We start from the raw sequence: 17239 nt of genomic DNA, 5'->3' as shown, positions 1-17239 counted from the left end.
ACTGACAGCAGATAAGAACTAGCCGGTGGCCTGACAAGAGAAAAAAGCTGTGACAAGCAGAATAAAACTTAAAAGATTTTAGCAGTTTGGGTCTGAGTGTAGATAACCACAGTGCTCACTCTGTATCCCATCCCCTGCTTCATGGTGTGCCTTCCTGTATGATGGCAGAACAGGATAACTGAGCCATAAAAAGCCGAAAAAGTAAAATATATTCATCAGAACTTGTCAAAGGTAACAGATAAGTGTCTTAATACATTTTAGCAATAGTGATGCCTAAAATTGTTTTAAAAACTGAAGAAAAAGAGAACCTATTTTTATTCCAATTTCCTGGGCAATTCAATGGCAGACAAACTTAAGTTTTATCCTCACTAAAAAGTAATTCGTTTGCATAACCATTATCAAGTGCAGTGGACCAGTGGCTCAGATCTCAAAGTCATGGCACATCATTTCCTGTTGCAAAAGAGCGAGCCATTAAAAGCTCAATTTGAATTTTGTGTTTCTGTGTGTCAGGAAGACCAGGGAGGACTTGTCATTTGCATGTTGTGTATGTGTGTCCCTGCTATAATAAAAGTCTGCCTTTCTCCAGGCACCTGGGTGGCTCAGTTGGTTAAGCGTCCGACTTTGGCTCAGGTCATGATCTCACGGGTTCATGGTTTTGAGCCCTGTGTCGGGCCCTGTGTGGACAGCTCAGGGTCTGGAGCCTGTTTCGGATTCTGTGTCTCCCTCTCTCTTGGCCCCTGCCCTGCTCGCACTCTGTCTCTCTCCAAAACAAATAAACATAATTTTTTTTTTTTAAAGTCCCCCTTTCTCTGCTGGGAAAGAAAGTGGAAACTCATCCCGAAGGAATAAAAGGTATTGCCCTGACTACACTGCCAGGGTAGCAGATAGGCTTTTGTGTTCCTAAAGTTTGGAACTCCTCCTTCCTAGTAGGGTGGATGACTTTCTTTTTGCCCTGAAAATACAGACCTTTCCTGGTGGTGCTCAAACTATTGAAGCAGAAGGAGTCAGAATGGACCCTTGGGCTTCAGGAAGTTAGAAGTGAGCAGCATCCTGGCCCTGGAGAAAATTTCAGGGATTGGGAGTAAATGCAATCACTTCTTCTAAGTAGGCCTCAGAGAGGGTCCCCAGGGATTGAATGGAAAGATAAGGTCCCGGGGCCCAGGCAACAGGCCTTAGTGTCTGAGGCCACACTGAGTGGCTGTGTTGCTCAGAGTGGCACTCCTTCATAGGCCTCTGCTAGCTTGAGCAGGGACTAGATTGTGGTAGCCACTACCTCACTGGGGCTGTATCACTAGAGACATAGAGATTCAAAGACATAGACACCATTGCTGTCTCTGTATCAAAAGCATGAGCACCATGCCATGTCTCCTCTCTTTGTAAGAAAGGCTGTTTGACAGACTTCTGGGACTGTATTAGCCATGGGGTTCTTAGAGAAAGAGGGAGATAGGGAATGGTAGATGATGAAGGATCCATTTCCTGACAATCTGGTAGATTGCAGCTGGAGCCAGTTCTATTTTCATTTCAGAAGTGAATGACATTACTTCTGTCCAGAGAGTGTGAAACTCTTTATGCATATATATTTTTTTACATCTGGGTAGTTAGGAGACCAGGGAAAAGGGCTATATCCTTTCATGTCTGGTCTTCACATAACCAGACCATTTGTTTTTAGGGCTATTCGAAGGAGATAGTTATTTTGATGCTCTTCTTCTTAGCAGTCTCATCTGCATCTATTAGATTTGGCATGGCGATGCTTCATCTGGCTAGTTAGCCAGCCAAAGATATATCAGAATAGCCTGGTGTTGCAGCACATTGAGAATTAAGTCTGGGCCCTGGAGGTTCTCTGAGGGGAGAAACTTGCTTGCATTTCCCATCATGAGAAATGAGAGCTTCCATATTGCCTGGAGTACTTGTAGTTTTTAGGGTTATTCTGAAAGCTGGCCAGTGTCTGCGGCTGGCTGACTAGCTGGCTGAGGCATCACCGTGCCAAATCTAGCAGATGCAGATGGGATTGCTAAGGACACTTGGGGGGACTTCCAGTTCTCAGAAGGCCTTAAGTAACAGTCCCTCTACTGCTTCCCTCACATGAGAAATCGGGCTCCCTTGTGGGCTTGATTCTGTTAAGCTCATGATGGAGACAATGTTAATGAGAATGGGCAGGTCCTCTTAATTATGATCATTAACACAGATTATGGGTTTAGTGGGATATTTCTGATGGCTCTAACCCTGATTTAAGTAGTTAGGATTTTCTGTACTTGGCTCCCTTATGTCTATCCTCTCAAGGAATAGAGAAATCAAAATCCTTTTCAGGTGGTTTGAGACTCCATTGCAATCCAGCAATGTTCTCTGATTTCTCATGAGTATTGAAATCTGACAGGAATGGGTGTGGGAAAGAAGAGAGTTATATCAGGGGCCCTCCTGTGGGAGCAACTTGAGCCCCCAGAGGAGGCTCTTTCTAAATTGTGGAACATCCTCTCCCAGCCACATGCATACAGTGGCTTGGCTAGACCAGAAACACCATGCCCTGAGAAGAAAGCAAAGCACCCACCTGGATGTGTGAACTACCCCAACTCAAACACCTTTGCTCCCTTTAGAAGATGAGCTTGTCCTTAATAACTACTCCAAGGACTTCCAGTTTTGGCAATGTAACAGACTGATCTAACCCCCGTCCCACCTCCACCGGAAAAGACATGGGGGATAAAACAAACAAGATGTAGCAGAACAACATTATTATTTTTTAAATCCAAGATCTAAAGAAGAAACCCCTAATCCCCAAGTGATAAAATATAAACTGTAACTCAGAGCTAGATGGCAAGATCATGAGTCGGCAGGCAGGGTTTGACTGGTCCCAGATAGAGGCCCTACTAGCTGGGGTTTTCATGCCAATAGAGGGACAGGAGGTAAGGGCTTGGACTCTAACTAAAACACAGATTTCTGCATAAAGGCTGGATTTGGAAATGGTCCTGTCAGTGTAAGAGAGCCTAAATAAACTCTTCCCACCAGCTCAGGAACTAAGGAAGCTGCTGTCTGCTAACAGCTCAGGGTAGAAATAAAATAAGGCATAAGTGAGAATCTGGGCCTCTCTGAATTCACACTATTTAAGTCTGGGGGATGCAAGAATCTCAAGCCATGAAATTAATGTACAATATAGTTAGCACTGGCCTGGTGAAACCCAGGGGGTGCCCAGCAGAAGCAAACAAGATTCCAAAAGGGAAAAGCAACCCAGGAGAAGTGGGTTCACAAATCTGTAGTCCCCTGCCCAAGGAGACTGCAGTCGTTTGCTAGAGCTGCCGTGACAAAGTACCACAAACTGAGTGGCTTGAACAGAAATGTATTGTCTCATAGTTCTGGAGGTGAAGCGTCTGAGATCCAGCTGTCAGCAGCGTTGTTCGGTCTGGGGCTGTGAGGAGGAGTCTGTTCCATGCCTCTTTCCTGGTTTCCGGTGGTTTGTTGGTAGACTTCAGCGTTCCTTGGCTTATAGAAACATCACCTCCATCTCTGCCTTCATTTTCACATGGCCTTCTCTCTGTGTGTCTGTGTCTAAATGTCCTCTTTTTATAAATACACCAGTCATGTTGGATTAGGAATGCACCCTACTCCACTATGACCTCATCTTAACTTAGACACATCTGTGATGCCTCTATTTCAACTAAGGTCACATTCTGTGGTATTAACTGGAAGTTAGGAATTCAATGTACAAATTAGGGAGCAGGCACAATTCAACTCATGACAGAGATAATCCACAACAAGAAGGGTCCCCTGACACACATAATGGGAGAAAAGCACCCAAGAATGTACCATAGAATGTACTAAAAGAACCTGAAACAGATGAGGCTCTTAACCTCTCTCAGGGTCTGTTTCCTCCGCCTTCACAAAGAGGGAGCAACATTCACCTAACATGGCTGTTATGAGGGTCAGATGAGATCATGTAAAGAATGTTCTACAAACTGTGATATACTGTGCTCATGTGAGTTTTCATTTTTATTAATTTAGTTAATTAAAAACAAGAACTCCCATTTACTGAGGGGTGTGCTAAACTCTTATTTCCTTCGATCCTTACCATAACCCTGTGTGGTAGATCTCCTCATTTTATGGATAAGGAGACTAGGCTGAGGTGCAGTCATTTGCCTGAACTCACGTGTCTGGTCAATGGCAGAGCTGGAATTGAACCTTTTTCCTGTCTGGACCCAGTGTCTACGCCTTTACTTATTCTGAATATTTCCCAGTATTAGGGCTGAGTTCTGGGCAGCAGTGATGCTAAGAAAGAAGCAAAAGAAAGGAAGCACATGTGCTCTATCCTGAGGAGGAAAATCGGTCTAATAGGGATAATAGATGGAGACTTATTTTACAAGCAAGTGAGCACAGTGGTGTTAGAGGGTGGAGGGGAAAGAGAAATAAAAAGATGAATGAGACCTAGTCCCTGCCCTGGAGGAGGCTGGGAGAGCAAATAACAGATGTGCTTTGCAGCACCGGAGGGGGCAAGGAACCTCTGACCCTGGGTGAGTAACTGTTTGGAGGTAGATGTCAGGAAGGCAGGGAAGGTGCAGGTCACTTAGACCTGATTTGGAATGTGTCAGGGTATGGGCTCCATTTGGAATTCCAATTTTACTCTGTACAAATTGTATGACCTTGGACCAATTACTTAATTCTCAAAACTTCTGTTTTTTCAAACTGTAAAATGGAAACATTTATTTGTTTATTTGCCTTCTTACTAGCCACCTGCCTTTTCTTTCATCCTAAAGAAATACTCTCCTCCCTCTTTTTTTTGGAGGGGGGGGCTAGTTACTCTCCTCCTCCCATGTATCAGAAGAGGTGGACCTGGGCACTGGCCACAGCTGCAGAGAGTGAAGCAGGCTGAGCCCAGTGGTGGTTCCCTTACTGCTGTTGGGTTTAGGTGTGGGCATGAAATCCAGGTTCAGTAAGGGAGATGTCCCCATCATAAAGAAATACTTTATGTATATATCTATATCATCTATGTATCTCTCTCTCTCTCCCTCTCTCTCTCTCTCTATATATATATCTATATCTATCTACATATCTATCTACATATCTCTATCTCTATCTGTATATATCTATATCTATACATATAGATATATATATCTATATATATCTGTCTCTATCTATCTCTATAGAGTATATCTCCAGGCTGGGTGATTTTAGATACATGATGAAAAACAAAGCTCTCTTTTCTGCCTCTGGATATTCTGTATGGAGGTGCTATCTGGAAGTGTGGCAGCATTTTGAAACCATGATGTTTGCTAGTCTGAGGACAAGACCAATGAGAATAGAAGAGAGAGAAACTTGAGATAACCTGAGTCCTTGATGACTTCACTCAGCCACTGTACTACCAGCTCTGGAGCTGCACTACCTGTGAAGCTCTCATTAAGTGAGAGAATACATGTCTTAATGCTTAAGCCAGTGGAATCAGTGTTTTCTATCATTCACAACCCAAACATCCTAAGTGATTTATTACCTCACAGATCTATATGAATGAAGGCAGTAATTCCTATAAGGTGTTTAGCACTGTGAAATGTTAACAATTATCATTAATAAAACACTTTATTGTGGAATTATGTACTGCTTTCTTCTATACTAAGATGTGTCATATTTCTCCACATATATGTGAGAAAATTTTTGGCCAGAACTCAGGCTTCTACTTTAGTGCCCAATTCAGCTACCAAACAAAACACATAGTAGATGCTTAACATCTATTTAATGATTAAGTACATATAGAGATAGATACACAAATAGATAATTTTTTTTTCACCTGAATTTAATCCTAATGTACAGTATAACCCAGATGCCCTTGTGTTGGGTAGAGACTGTGTCCCTAAGAAGAATGTTTTATTTTGCCACTGGGCAGTGAATTCCAAGAGAATGTAAGTAGTTGTAAAATGGAAAAATGGTGGCCCTTTCAAAGACTAGAAGATGCCATAATCACAGGCTATCAGGGCTACCTGGAAATCATATACCATCGTCTTCATTTTACAGCTGAGGCCCAGAGACTTCCTTTTGGTCTAGAGGCCAGGCTGGGACTGAAACCCAGCCTCCAGACCCTGCCTCGATCCTTTTCCAGTATTTGTCATTACTTTCTTGACTTTCTCCACAGTCAACTTCCCTTACAACCTGAATAAGAGGGAAGCCTTCTCCCTAAAGACTGTTTGGGCTGCCAGGAATTCGTGGGAGTCCATGGGAATCTGTGGGAATCTGTGCATCCACTCCCTCCCAAGGTTGCTCTGCAGAGTTGCTGCCAGTGACCAGGTGGCCTGGCATGAGATCTGAGATTCGGCATCCTTTGCTGACTGAAAACATCAGCCCCTCATCCCAGAGGGGTCACTGAGGGCTAGAGGTTGAGAATAGGTCTCTTCCTGTCCATGCACTGATCAGCTCCTAGCATGGAGGGCTGGTAACAAGGGTAGAAAGAGACTCCCCAGCCAATTCAGCACAAAGGAGCACACAATGTCTAAGCCTGGATGGTGCCATCCATCCCAGAGTGACATCTAAAAGCTCTTGAAAGACTTTTGTTCCAGTCTGTCCCAGTCTGGCTCTGCATGGGGCCTATCCTCACCCTCACTCCTGCCCTCACACACCATACACATTCATAGCTTTGTTCATGCTATTTTCCACACCTGAATGCTCCTATCATCTCTCATCTGCTCCCCATTCCCACATTACTGACCTGCTCAAGTTAAATTTCAGTGTAAATGTCTGCCCCTCCATCAGAGTTAATTAACCACATTCTTCTTTATTTTCCCATTATACTTGGTTTATTCCACCAACATAAAATTTAATTCAAAATGGCTTTTGTTGGGTCTTTCCTACTAAATCAGTGCTTCTCAAACTTTATATGCATACAAATCACCTAGAGATTCAGATTCTGTAGGTCTGATTTGGGGCCTAGGAGTCTGGATTTTTACAACTCCCAAGTGATGCTGACATTGGTGGCCTATGGGCCACACTTTGAGTGGCAACATACTGCTTTTGAGTTCCTTGAGGACAGGTGTCATGTCTTACTCATCTTTGTAATACCCGCTTTTAGCACAGTGTCTTGGTGATTACAGGTAGTTAATACACATTCACGGAATTGAAATGAATCAAATCAAGGCACTGGTGTTTCTGAGGTGTCTCCTTTAAATGTAAACATGTGATCTGGGCAACATTAGACAACTGTATCTGGGATTGCAGAAAGTGGGGAGGGGCAGGACTTGGGGATCTTAAGAAGGCAGTATTTATTCATTAACATTAGAGGATATGTCTTTCCAGTGACAGAAATATCAGTGCCCACTAATGAGATACTCCCCTGTTCCCCACCATCCATCCATGCTCCCTGCCACCCAACCCCTCACTCTAGGATCAAGGTAGCCTAGGGATAATTTAACTCAGAACCTTGACTCAGAATGTAGATAACTAAATGAACTTGCAGGTAAAAAAAAAAAAAAAAAAAAGGCTTGACAAATTGTCCCTTTTCCAAAAAGACTTCACTCCTATAATAGGGTACTTATTTTCTCCCAAATATAGTCTTTCTCCTTGGGTGGTGCTGGATAAAGACAAATAAATTCTTGTTACCAAGTATCTGTTTCTGTAATCCATATTGACAAGCCACTCCCCCTGCAGCCAACACATCCTTCTACCAGGAAGCCCAGCTTCAAATAACTGATTTGCGGGACTGGACAGAGTGAGACAGATCCAGATCCAGCCCATGGGCTTGCTGGAGGGCTGGGCTCTTTGGGATCTCAGGCCCCATCAATAGAGGGGCTAGCTGAGAAGGGAGCTTGTCGTAGACTCTGGGTCTGAAGTTTTCTCTTGTCCAGCAAGAGAGAAAGACACAGGATTGAAAATGTGACAGAGGCTAATGTCTGGGAGAAGACAAGAGCCCCGAATAAGGGTCCTTGCTCCATTTTTATTAAATCAGAAGGCTTACAAGCATGATGGGCATGCACAGAGAGACACTGAAACTATAAACATTAACTCATGGGTGTGGGGAAAGGGGGTTTTGGAGATATGAGGTGTTAGGGGTTTTGGTCAATACAAAACAAGATTCTGGTGCTGGGTGGAAGGTTGTTTACAGCAAACGTGAGGCCCTTGATGACCTAAACTGGCCTAGGAGACAAGCAAGACAGAACATGCTACCTTAGGGTCAACAAGGCATCTTTCTTTTGCTAATTAGCTCCACTCTGGGCAACTTACCCTGCTGTGGTCTATAGCCCTATTTACCTGTTTACCTAATTTGGTCCTTCCTTCCTTTCTGTGAAAGCAGCTTTCTGCTATTGTCGTACATCTTTGTCCTATATTGGGAGCCTTTGCCCCATTTGTCCTATACTGGGGGTCTTTGCCCCATTTGTCCTATACTGGGGGCCTTTGCCCAGTTTACCTAATCTTACTTACCTAATCTTGTTTACCCAAAACTTGGATGTGTTCATCCTATGGCTTTCTGATTCTTTTTGCCTTATTAACCCATCAGTGCAGGCTCAGAGAATTCCTAAGGTTATTCCTCACAGGGGCTCACAGCCTTGGTCCACTTATACTTTGTTTCATGTGGAGCTGGTGTTTTCTTGTATTCCTTGTAGGCAGTCAGCTTGTGACCCAGTATCTCGGCATAGACTTTGTTACGAACTAACTCACTAACTGTGTGACATCCTGTGAGTCACCATCTATGCTTCAGTTTCTTCCTTTGTGAAAAGAGGGATTTGGAAGAAATTGACTCTATAGTCTCATTCAGCCCTCTGATTACCAACTTAAAGTACTTTATATTTATAACCTGCTTTAAATTACAATATTTCATGGAGACCTTGCAATCCCACATTTACCTGTGTGGAAAATGAGTGTTAGAGAAGATAAATACCTTGTCTTAAAGCATCTACCTAACAAATGGCCAAACTAGGTCTCAAACACGGATCAGACTCCTTATTTTCTTAATCACTAACCAATAAGGTCTCCTGGAGCCTGGACATGGAGGATTTTTTACTTCTCTCACATCCTTGGGAGAGAGAGCACAGCCTCTGTCTCCTCCAATTCCCCTTTTCCTTGTCTCTCTCTTCTCAGACTCTGGGCTGCTTTCACCCTTTCTTTCCTTTCTGTTGAGTTGTCGTCCATGTCTCTTTCAGTTTTCTCCTTTTTTCTTTCTGTCCTCCACCTTCCCTTCCCTCTCCCTCCCCTACCCATCTTTCATTTAGCCTCTTCCCACCTCTGCCCTCCCTCTCTTCCTTCTGCATGACAGCCTCTCTTGACAAATATTGCTGGGTTCTGCCTTTATAAAGATGTCACCCCATACTCCTGGGTGAATCTGTGGGTTTGTGAAAGCAGGAAGATGGAGCCCAAGTGTAGCCTAATGACCAGGATGGTGTTTTCTAGTCTAAAGCAATGGTTTCCAAGCCTCAGGAAAGATGGCCTGAATTGGAATCACCAGTGGTAGGACAGGAGAGGGGGGCAGTGGTTATAATTCAAAATGCAGATTCCTAGGCTTCCCACCCAGAGATTTTATTTAGTAGGGTCAGGGTAAAAATTTAGTACTCTATTTTTTAAAAATTTCTGAGATGATTATGATGACCAGCAAGATTCATACCTTACTGTTGGGACTTGTGCCCACCAGACCCTCTCTTAGGGGTAGCCAAGTATCTACAGTAGTACCAGGAGGTTGCCTCTGGTGGAGGCCTTGTTTGTAGGCTATGAGACATCAGTTAGTGAGTTTGGCACTTGCTCCTTTCCCATCCCAGCTGTCTGCCCCATCAGTGGTATATCTGGCTCAATAGGGGAAACTACTTGCTTCTGCCACATTTGGGCAAACAGAGGGACCTGATTTACATTCCACTTATTTTTGGCCATAAGTCTCCCAACCAATAGGGTATGCCCATTCCTTTCATCCTTTTAGATGACACATTCATCTTCCATATAATTGTCCCTCTGTTATTGTCTGGAGAGGAGTAAGAGGAGAGAAATTTTCACTTACATCCCTCTAATAGCACATGACTTTCCTAATTACTATACCAGGACTTTCACCATGAAATATGTGGGCTCTGACAGCCACACATGCAGAACCTGGTAGACTCTTTGAGACCATCTAGTCTACCCCTCACTAATGAACCCTCAACGCCTATCACTGAAAGACAGACATTCTTTGAATATGAGCTCTGTTCTGCATTACTAAGCTCTTTTCTGGGATTACACTCTGCCATTGGTTTACACCATGTGCTCTCCATAGGGGCAATATTGCCCCCCAAGAGAGTGAATATTTGTGTTGCAATTATGCCAAGTCCTCCACACCCTTTTCATCCAAGGACAAAGGAGTTGGAAGATAAAATTTGAACTTATATATGTTAGTCTCTCCAGCTGTTCATTGTGAATGATTGTATTTGTCTTGACTTCGACAGCAGGAGTGAACTCTTTCCTCTAATTAAATAGTTCTGGACATTTGTTTCACTTATTCGATATTTAGCTCTTAGAATTAGCGACTTTGCGTCATTTGTATGTTTCTACTCTGTCTTTATAACTAGATTATAAAACATTTTATGGCAGAGACCATGTGTTCATATGATAGTTCACTCATTTATTCATTTATCAAACACTGAGCACCTCCAGGTGTGGGGCTAGATTCTAAAGAGACAAAGAAGACAGAACATGGTCTCCAACTTCAAATACTTCCCAGTAAATAAAGAGTGGTAAAACCATGTGACTGTAGAGATGTGCATAAGTGTATGTGTATAAGTGTAACTATAGAAATGTGTATAAGTTGCATAGAGAGATTTCTTTCCTAGTTGGAAGGAGAGACGGTAGACAGTACTTGAGCGGAACTTTAAAGGAGAAAGGAGGAGTTTCCTGGATAGAAAAAGAATGTGGAACAGGAAGACCATTCAAGACTGAACTGGAAGCTTCTGATATGCCTGGAGACAATGGTACATGTGAGGAGGGACTGGAAATGAGGCCAGGCCAAAGTAAGAGGCACCTTCAAGCTTATTCTAAGGGTATGGATTTTATCCATAAATTAATGGGGTGCTACTGGAGAATTTAAATTAGCCAGTGGCATTATTTGCTCTTTATTCCCAAAGCTCACTCTGGCTGCAATGGGGACAGGAATAGATGAGGATTAGAACTCAGTTAAGAGATGTTGCAACAATGCAGAGTTGGTGATGCTTGGACAAGGGCAGTAGGTGGGGATAAATAATGCAGAGAACTTGTTGATTAATATATTGTAGGGGTGACTGAAAATTGGTATGACCACAAGGGAGATTCATTAATTAACTATTAAATTAAAAAAAATACTCTGTGACTCAGAAATGCTGTTTATGGTTATGTACTCTAAAGAAGAATATTTAATCAGAATTTATTATTAAAAAATAAATCAGCTAGGGGCGCCTGGGTGGCGCAGTCGGTTAAGCGTCCGACTTCAGCCAGGTCACGATCTTGCGGTCCGTGAGTTCGAGCCCCGCGTCAGGCTCTGGGCTGATGGCTCGGAGCCTGGAGCCTGTTTCCGATTCTGTGTCTCCCTCTCTCTCTGCCCCTCCCCCGTTCATGCTCTGTCTCTCTCTGTCCCAAAAATAAATAAAAAACGTTGAAAAAAAAAATAAAAAAAAAAAATAAAAAAAATAAATCAGCTAGACCAACATGTCCAACACTATGGGGCTAGATAAATATGATAATATTAAATGGAATCAATAGTGCTATCATATAACAAAATAGCTCTGCCTCCAACACATTCTATGACTAAGTGAAAAACAGCCAGTTGTAGAATGATACATGTAAGTGTTGATGTCCTAGAGAAAAACTCATTTTGGCATTTGGAGAGGCCTATTGCAAACAGCTGTCTTCCCACCTTCTCACCCTAAAGTGGACTTAATAGACATCAATTCGTACTTACCTACACAGCACTTCTACTTAGTCTTCTTACTTCTGTGAAAGCAAATTAATATTGGGGCACCTGGGTAGCTCAGTCAGTTGAGCATCTGACTCTTGATTGCAGCTCAGGTCATGATCCCAGGCTGGTGGGATCAAGCCCCGCGTCAGCCTCCATGTGGAGCCTGCTTGAGATTCTCTCTCTCTCTCTCTCTCTCTCTCTCTCTCTCTCTCTCTCTCTCTCTCTTCCTCTGCCCCTCCCCCCCCAACTCATTCTCTCTCTCTCAAATAAAAAAATTAATATTCAGTAGATAAAAAATAACATTTATAGACTACATGTAAACTCTACAGAGTTGGGATACAATCAACGCTCCTGTGGTCCCCACCAACTATAAGAACAGAAAACCATTGTTATTTTCCATGCCTCTGCGTCTCTCTCAAATCTATCCTATTCTTCCCCTCTGGGGGGTAAACATTTTCCTGAATTTGATTTATGTTCCACATATGTGTTCACATTGTTTAGTTTTGTGTGTTTTTGAACTATATATATATATATCCACACACACACGTGTATATACACACAGTATATATATGCATACAGTATATATTCTTTTGTGACATTCTTTTTTCATATAAAATTATATTTTTGAAGTTCCACATTGGTATCAGTCAGAGTTCCCGAGAGAAGTAGAACCAATAGATGTATACATATAAAGGAGACTGATCATGAGGAAATGGCTCATGTGATTATGGAGGCACAGAAATCCCACATTCACTGTCTCTAGGTCAGAGACCTTGTAGTATAATTCCAGTCAGAGTCTACAGACTTGAGAGCCAAGGGAACTGATGGTATAAGCCCCAGTACATGAGCAAAAGAAGACCTATGTCCCAGTCCAGTATAGAGGCAGGAAGAAAAAGGGATGAATTCCATCTTCCTCTACCTTTTGTTCTATTGAGGTTCTCAACAGATTTCATGAGGCCACCCACATTGGGGTGGATAATCTACTTTACTAAATTCAAATGTTAATCTCATAGACACACCCAGAAATAATATTTAACCTGGGCACCCTGTGGCCCAGTCAAGTTGTCACATAAAATTAACTATCAAAATGTTGTTGACTATAGCTGTATTTTTCATTTTTCACTTTTACTTCTCTATCATTTTCATTTTATAAAAAAAGTTTATCTATACATTTTAATGTTGAAAGACATTTTGATTATTCCTCCTTCTCTCTGCCAGTTATAGACAGTGCTGTTATGGAGATTCCTAAATATGATCCGTTTATGCATGTATGAGAGTTACTGTACAGTTTATACAAGTAAGGATATGTATCTTCAACTTTACTACATAATGCCACATAACATCAAATTCTTTAACAAAGTGTATCATTTACATTTCCACTAGCAATGTATTAATCATTCTATTTATTTCACATTGTCAGACTGTTGTCAAGCTCATTTTTGTCTATCTGGTACATGTGAAATGATAACTAGCAAGCAAATGGGACCTCAGTCCTATGGAATTCTGCTACAACCATGTGAACTTGGAAGAGGACTCAGCTTCAGCATGAAGTGCAGCCTGGGTGTCACCATGACTGTACCTTGTGAGACTTGTGAGCAGAGGTCCCATAGAGAGCTGTCTTGCGTCCTGACCCACAGAAACTGAAATGAATGCATGATGTTTTAAGCCACTAAATTAAATTGTGTTAAATTGTTACACAGCAACAGATAACTAATATGTTATTGGATCCATGGAGAAGGAAATAAAATTCAAATATGCTAATTAGTTCAGCTGTGAACAGAATTGATATAATCTATGAAAGATCTGAGAGGTGTTTTCTTTGATTAAAAAAATTTTTGCTGAAGGGTTTAGATTAGCCTCACTGGATTAGGGGCTCGTCCCTTGTCTGATCTGTGACTGGGAAAGCAGGATTTATCAGAAAATGATAGCTCCCACTAAACCCCCAGGGCTTGAGGAGACACTTCCCAGGAGATTTCATAGTTAAAACAACAATAGAATTCTATCATGCTAATGCAATTGGAAAAGGCAATTAGAAAAGACAAAAGTATATATAAGAGGAGATTATTTTGTCATTACTGAAGATAACATGATTATATAAAATCATTTGAAAATTAGTAAGAGCAGTAGCTACATGCAACAAGACGATTAATATGAAGATCAATATAAAATTATAGTTTTTTGTATTTGTAAAACTGATCAAATAAAATGGAAGATCCATTGATAGTAGGAACAAAAGAGAATTTACCAATAAATAAACCAAAATGGAAATATATAGGAGCAATATGACACAAATTTAACTTGAGACATTCTTGTACTTGATTGACTGTCGTGAAGGGTAATATGACCATTACATTCTAACTAAATGCTTATTTCATGAGAGAAAATATTTGATGGCTAATTCACACTAAGGTTACTAGCTTAATAGGATCTTCTTTCTTTTTTTAAAAAAAACTTTTAATGATTATTTATTTTTGAGAGACAGAGAGAGACAAAGCACAAGCTGGAGACGGGCAAAATGAGAGAGAGAAGCACACAGGATCTGAAGCAGGGTCCAGGCTCTGAGCTGTCAGCACAGAGCCTGTTGCTGGGGTCGAACACTGAATTGTGAGATCATGACCTGACCTGAAGTCAGAAACTAACTGATTGAGCCAGCCAGGCACCTCAATAAGATCTTCTTTCTTACCAGTACCTACATTTTACTCAGTGATCCTCAAAATTTAATGTGCCTAAGAACTACCTGGGAACGTTTCTTGGAATGCTTATTACAAGACACCACCCCCAAGAAATTCAGAATCAGTACCTCTGAGTAGAACCTATTCACCTGCATTTTAACTTGGAAAAACATTGCTTCAGCCCAAAGGAAAGAATCTCAGGTGGTGGCATGTCATTTCTGATCTGGAGATCAGCAGGAGATTCTCAGGAGTGAATATCGTTCTGGTAATCCTCAAATAACATCAGAGTAGTTGGGTATTGTGTAGGTTTACTTGTGACTCTTAAGACTGTTTATGCCTGTGAGAATACATTTATTTATACCTAGTAATTATAGGAGATTATATGCGAGGAGTCTTAAGAGATATGCCAGACATTGTGTATTCTCCATGCTTTCTCTCAGTTCTTTCTTATGTTCTGTGACTTTGAGAGGGAAGTAAGGAACGTCAAGGACAAGTAAGAGAGGCAAGGGGGGCCTTTAGCATAATCTCCAAGAACTGCAGATGCCCAGGCATTGTGATGGCGAATATGCTTATTTCATTGGCAATGGATGGTTAGCTGTCAATGAACCAGAGCAGAAGACCAGAACGGAAACCATGACACCCACCCCACCGTAAATTTGGGTTTCCTCCAAAACCATTTCCCCTCTGTATGTAGATGCAATGAGCTGGAGAGAGGATATAAGTAGACTTCAGGAAGCTCCCTCCACACTCTAGAACCTGAGGCGACCATTTCTGAGCTGGTTGTCTCTGCTTTTGGTCAGACCTACCTTCAGTCCCATGGGAGGCTTTGAAGGTCATTTGTACCCCGGACTGTCTCTCTTCTTCTATGGACTTTATCATGCACGACTAGTCTCCAGGGCCTTGATATGCAACTACCCTGTCCAGTATCTGCCACGCCATCCCTGGAGCAAAGGAAGATGGGCAAGGCTGAGACAAATACACTATGTTGGGCTGGTGAAGATATTAAGTGCCTGCATTTTAGTAGTTCAAGAGCTGCATAACATACATGGACAGTTTGTACTCATCAGCAAGATATATCATCAGAGAAACTTTTTGTACCGCAAACAGTGGCAGCATCTCACTCTATATATGACCTTCTTCCTGAGCGGGTGTGTAGATGTGGTGAGCCAGAACGTGCTACCCCAGAGGTGTGCTGCTCTGGAGCAAGGTGCCCAAGCCCTGGGCATGTTTCTGTTTCTGCCTCTGATGGTGTCTCACATGCAGGACTCAGAAGGTGTGGAGCTGCAGTCTCACATCCTGCTCACTCAGGCCATATTCCTGCTGGCGTTGGTGGTGATCGCAGAGCTGTGGGCCCCTGATATGCTGCAACTCTGGGTGATGAAGGCCTTTTTTTATATGATGACAGGCTCTTGGCTGATTCAGATAGGCTTTATGCTGTACAAACCAATTTCTGGTTATAAATGGATGGATGATGACAAAAACAACATTATATTTGTCACCACCTTCTTCTGCTGGCATGTGGCTTCCATTGCCATTTTGATGATCTGGGTCTATGGCTTCTCTTTTTTGTGGTATTGTTACATTTGTTGATGTTTGAACCTGGGTAAGCCAGGAATGGTTTCTGTCACCTGCACATTCTGGAATACCTGGAAGAGAAGTTGTGGGAAGTGCAGGTGTCAGAGAAGATGACTGAGGCAACAGACTCTGCTGGGATGGGCATACCCTTCACCCCTTCTGGCTTTTCTTAGTCTCATTTGCTGAGCAGGGTGCAGAGGCAAGGCAAATGAAACACAAGAGATATGTGACTATGACCTTCATCCTCAGCTTCCCAACTATTTCCCCCACCTCCCTACTCTCTCCTCAACTCCAACCAAGGCATTCTGCTTGCCTTGCTCCTCTCTGTATTCTTCACATCCCTCCCAGGAGAGCATGAAAATAAATGTACTATATCCTGTCTTTGGGTCTTTATAAATATCCTCACCCACCCCAGAGCATACTGAGCCCTAGTTACATTTAGTACATCATAATAATTTACCTATGATAATAATCACCTCCTCACCCTTTCTCTCTTCAATACCCATACTAAATCTAAACTGTTATTTTCACTATAAATAACTCAGAGAACTATTGTTTAATTCTTTCCTTAGGTTATGATTTATCAAAGAAATCCTTTATTTTCAGCTTTAATGAGATATACTTAATATAAAAACAATCACACATATTTAATGTATGCATTTTGAGGAGTTAGGACATATGTGATGCCATGGTAACACCACCACAATCCTTGAAGGCAGTTTCTTCTGCAGGGTCTATCAGAACAGAGCAACACCTTGCACAGAGTGAGGTCTCAAAAGGACTCATGTGCTTCCAGAATTTATCGATCGGTCTCCCCGAGTGTAGAGTCTGTCAGATTCTTCTCCCTGGGTAGATCAGCAATCAGCCCATTGCTCTGTACACACCTCAATCAATTTCCAAGTAGCAGACTCACCTGGAGCCAATCCTTTCTGGCTCTTACATGTAGGAGAATTCAATGGCTTATTTATTCCATGAAATTTTCTTTTTGATCCTCACAACTGTCTTATCATGTAGGTTCATAGATGATAATCTAAAACCTCAAAGGGTTAAAAACTGGCTCAAAGTAGCCAGACATTTAGCTATGTCACATAATGCTATATCTGAGTGTCAAGGGAGGTCGAATTCTGAGTAGTAAAGTTAAATTGTT

General features: G+C 42.1%; 1 protein-coding gene across 1 annotated transcript; it reads left to right on the top strand.

The window, feature by feature from the left end:
- The first annotated feature begins 14494 nt into the window (after nucleotides 1-14494).
- Nucleotides 14495-16473, top strand: LOC122211822 (transmembrane epididymal protein 1-like). Its single transcript, XM_042925261.1, has one exon. The coding sequence runs from the start codon at nucleotides 15334-15336 to the stop codon at nucleotides 16105-16107; it is 774 nt and encodes a 257-aa protein (XP_042781195.1). The 5' UTR covers nucleotides 14495-15333; the 3' UTR covers nucleotides 16108-16473.
- Nucleotides 16474-17239: the final 766 nt, after the last annotated feature.

This window comes from Panthera leo, chromosome F3 (assembly GCF_018350215.1).
Source record: "Panthera leo isolate Ple1 chromosome F3, P.leo_Ple1_pat1.1, whole genome shotgun sequence".
Taxonomy (NCBI): Eukaryota; Metazoa; Chordata; class Mammalia; order Carnivora; family Felidae; genus Panthera; species Panthera leo.
The sequence above is the reverse complement of the archived record's forward strand: the minus strand, read 5'-3'. Positions and strand labels throughout refer to the sequence as shown.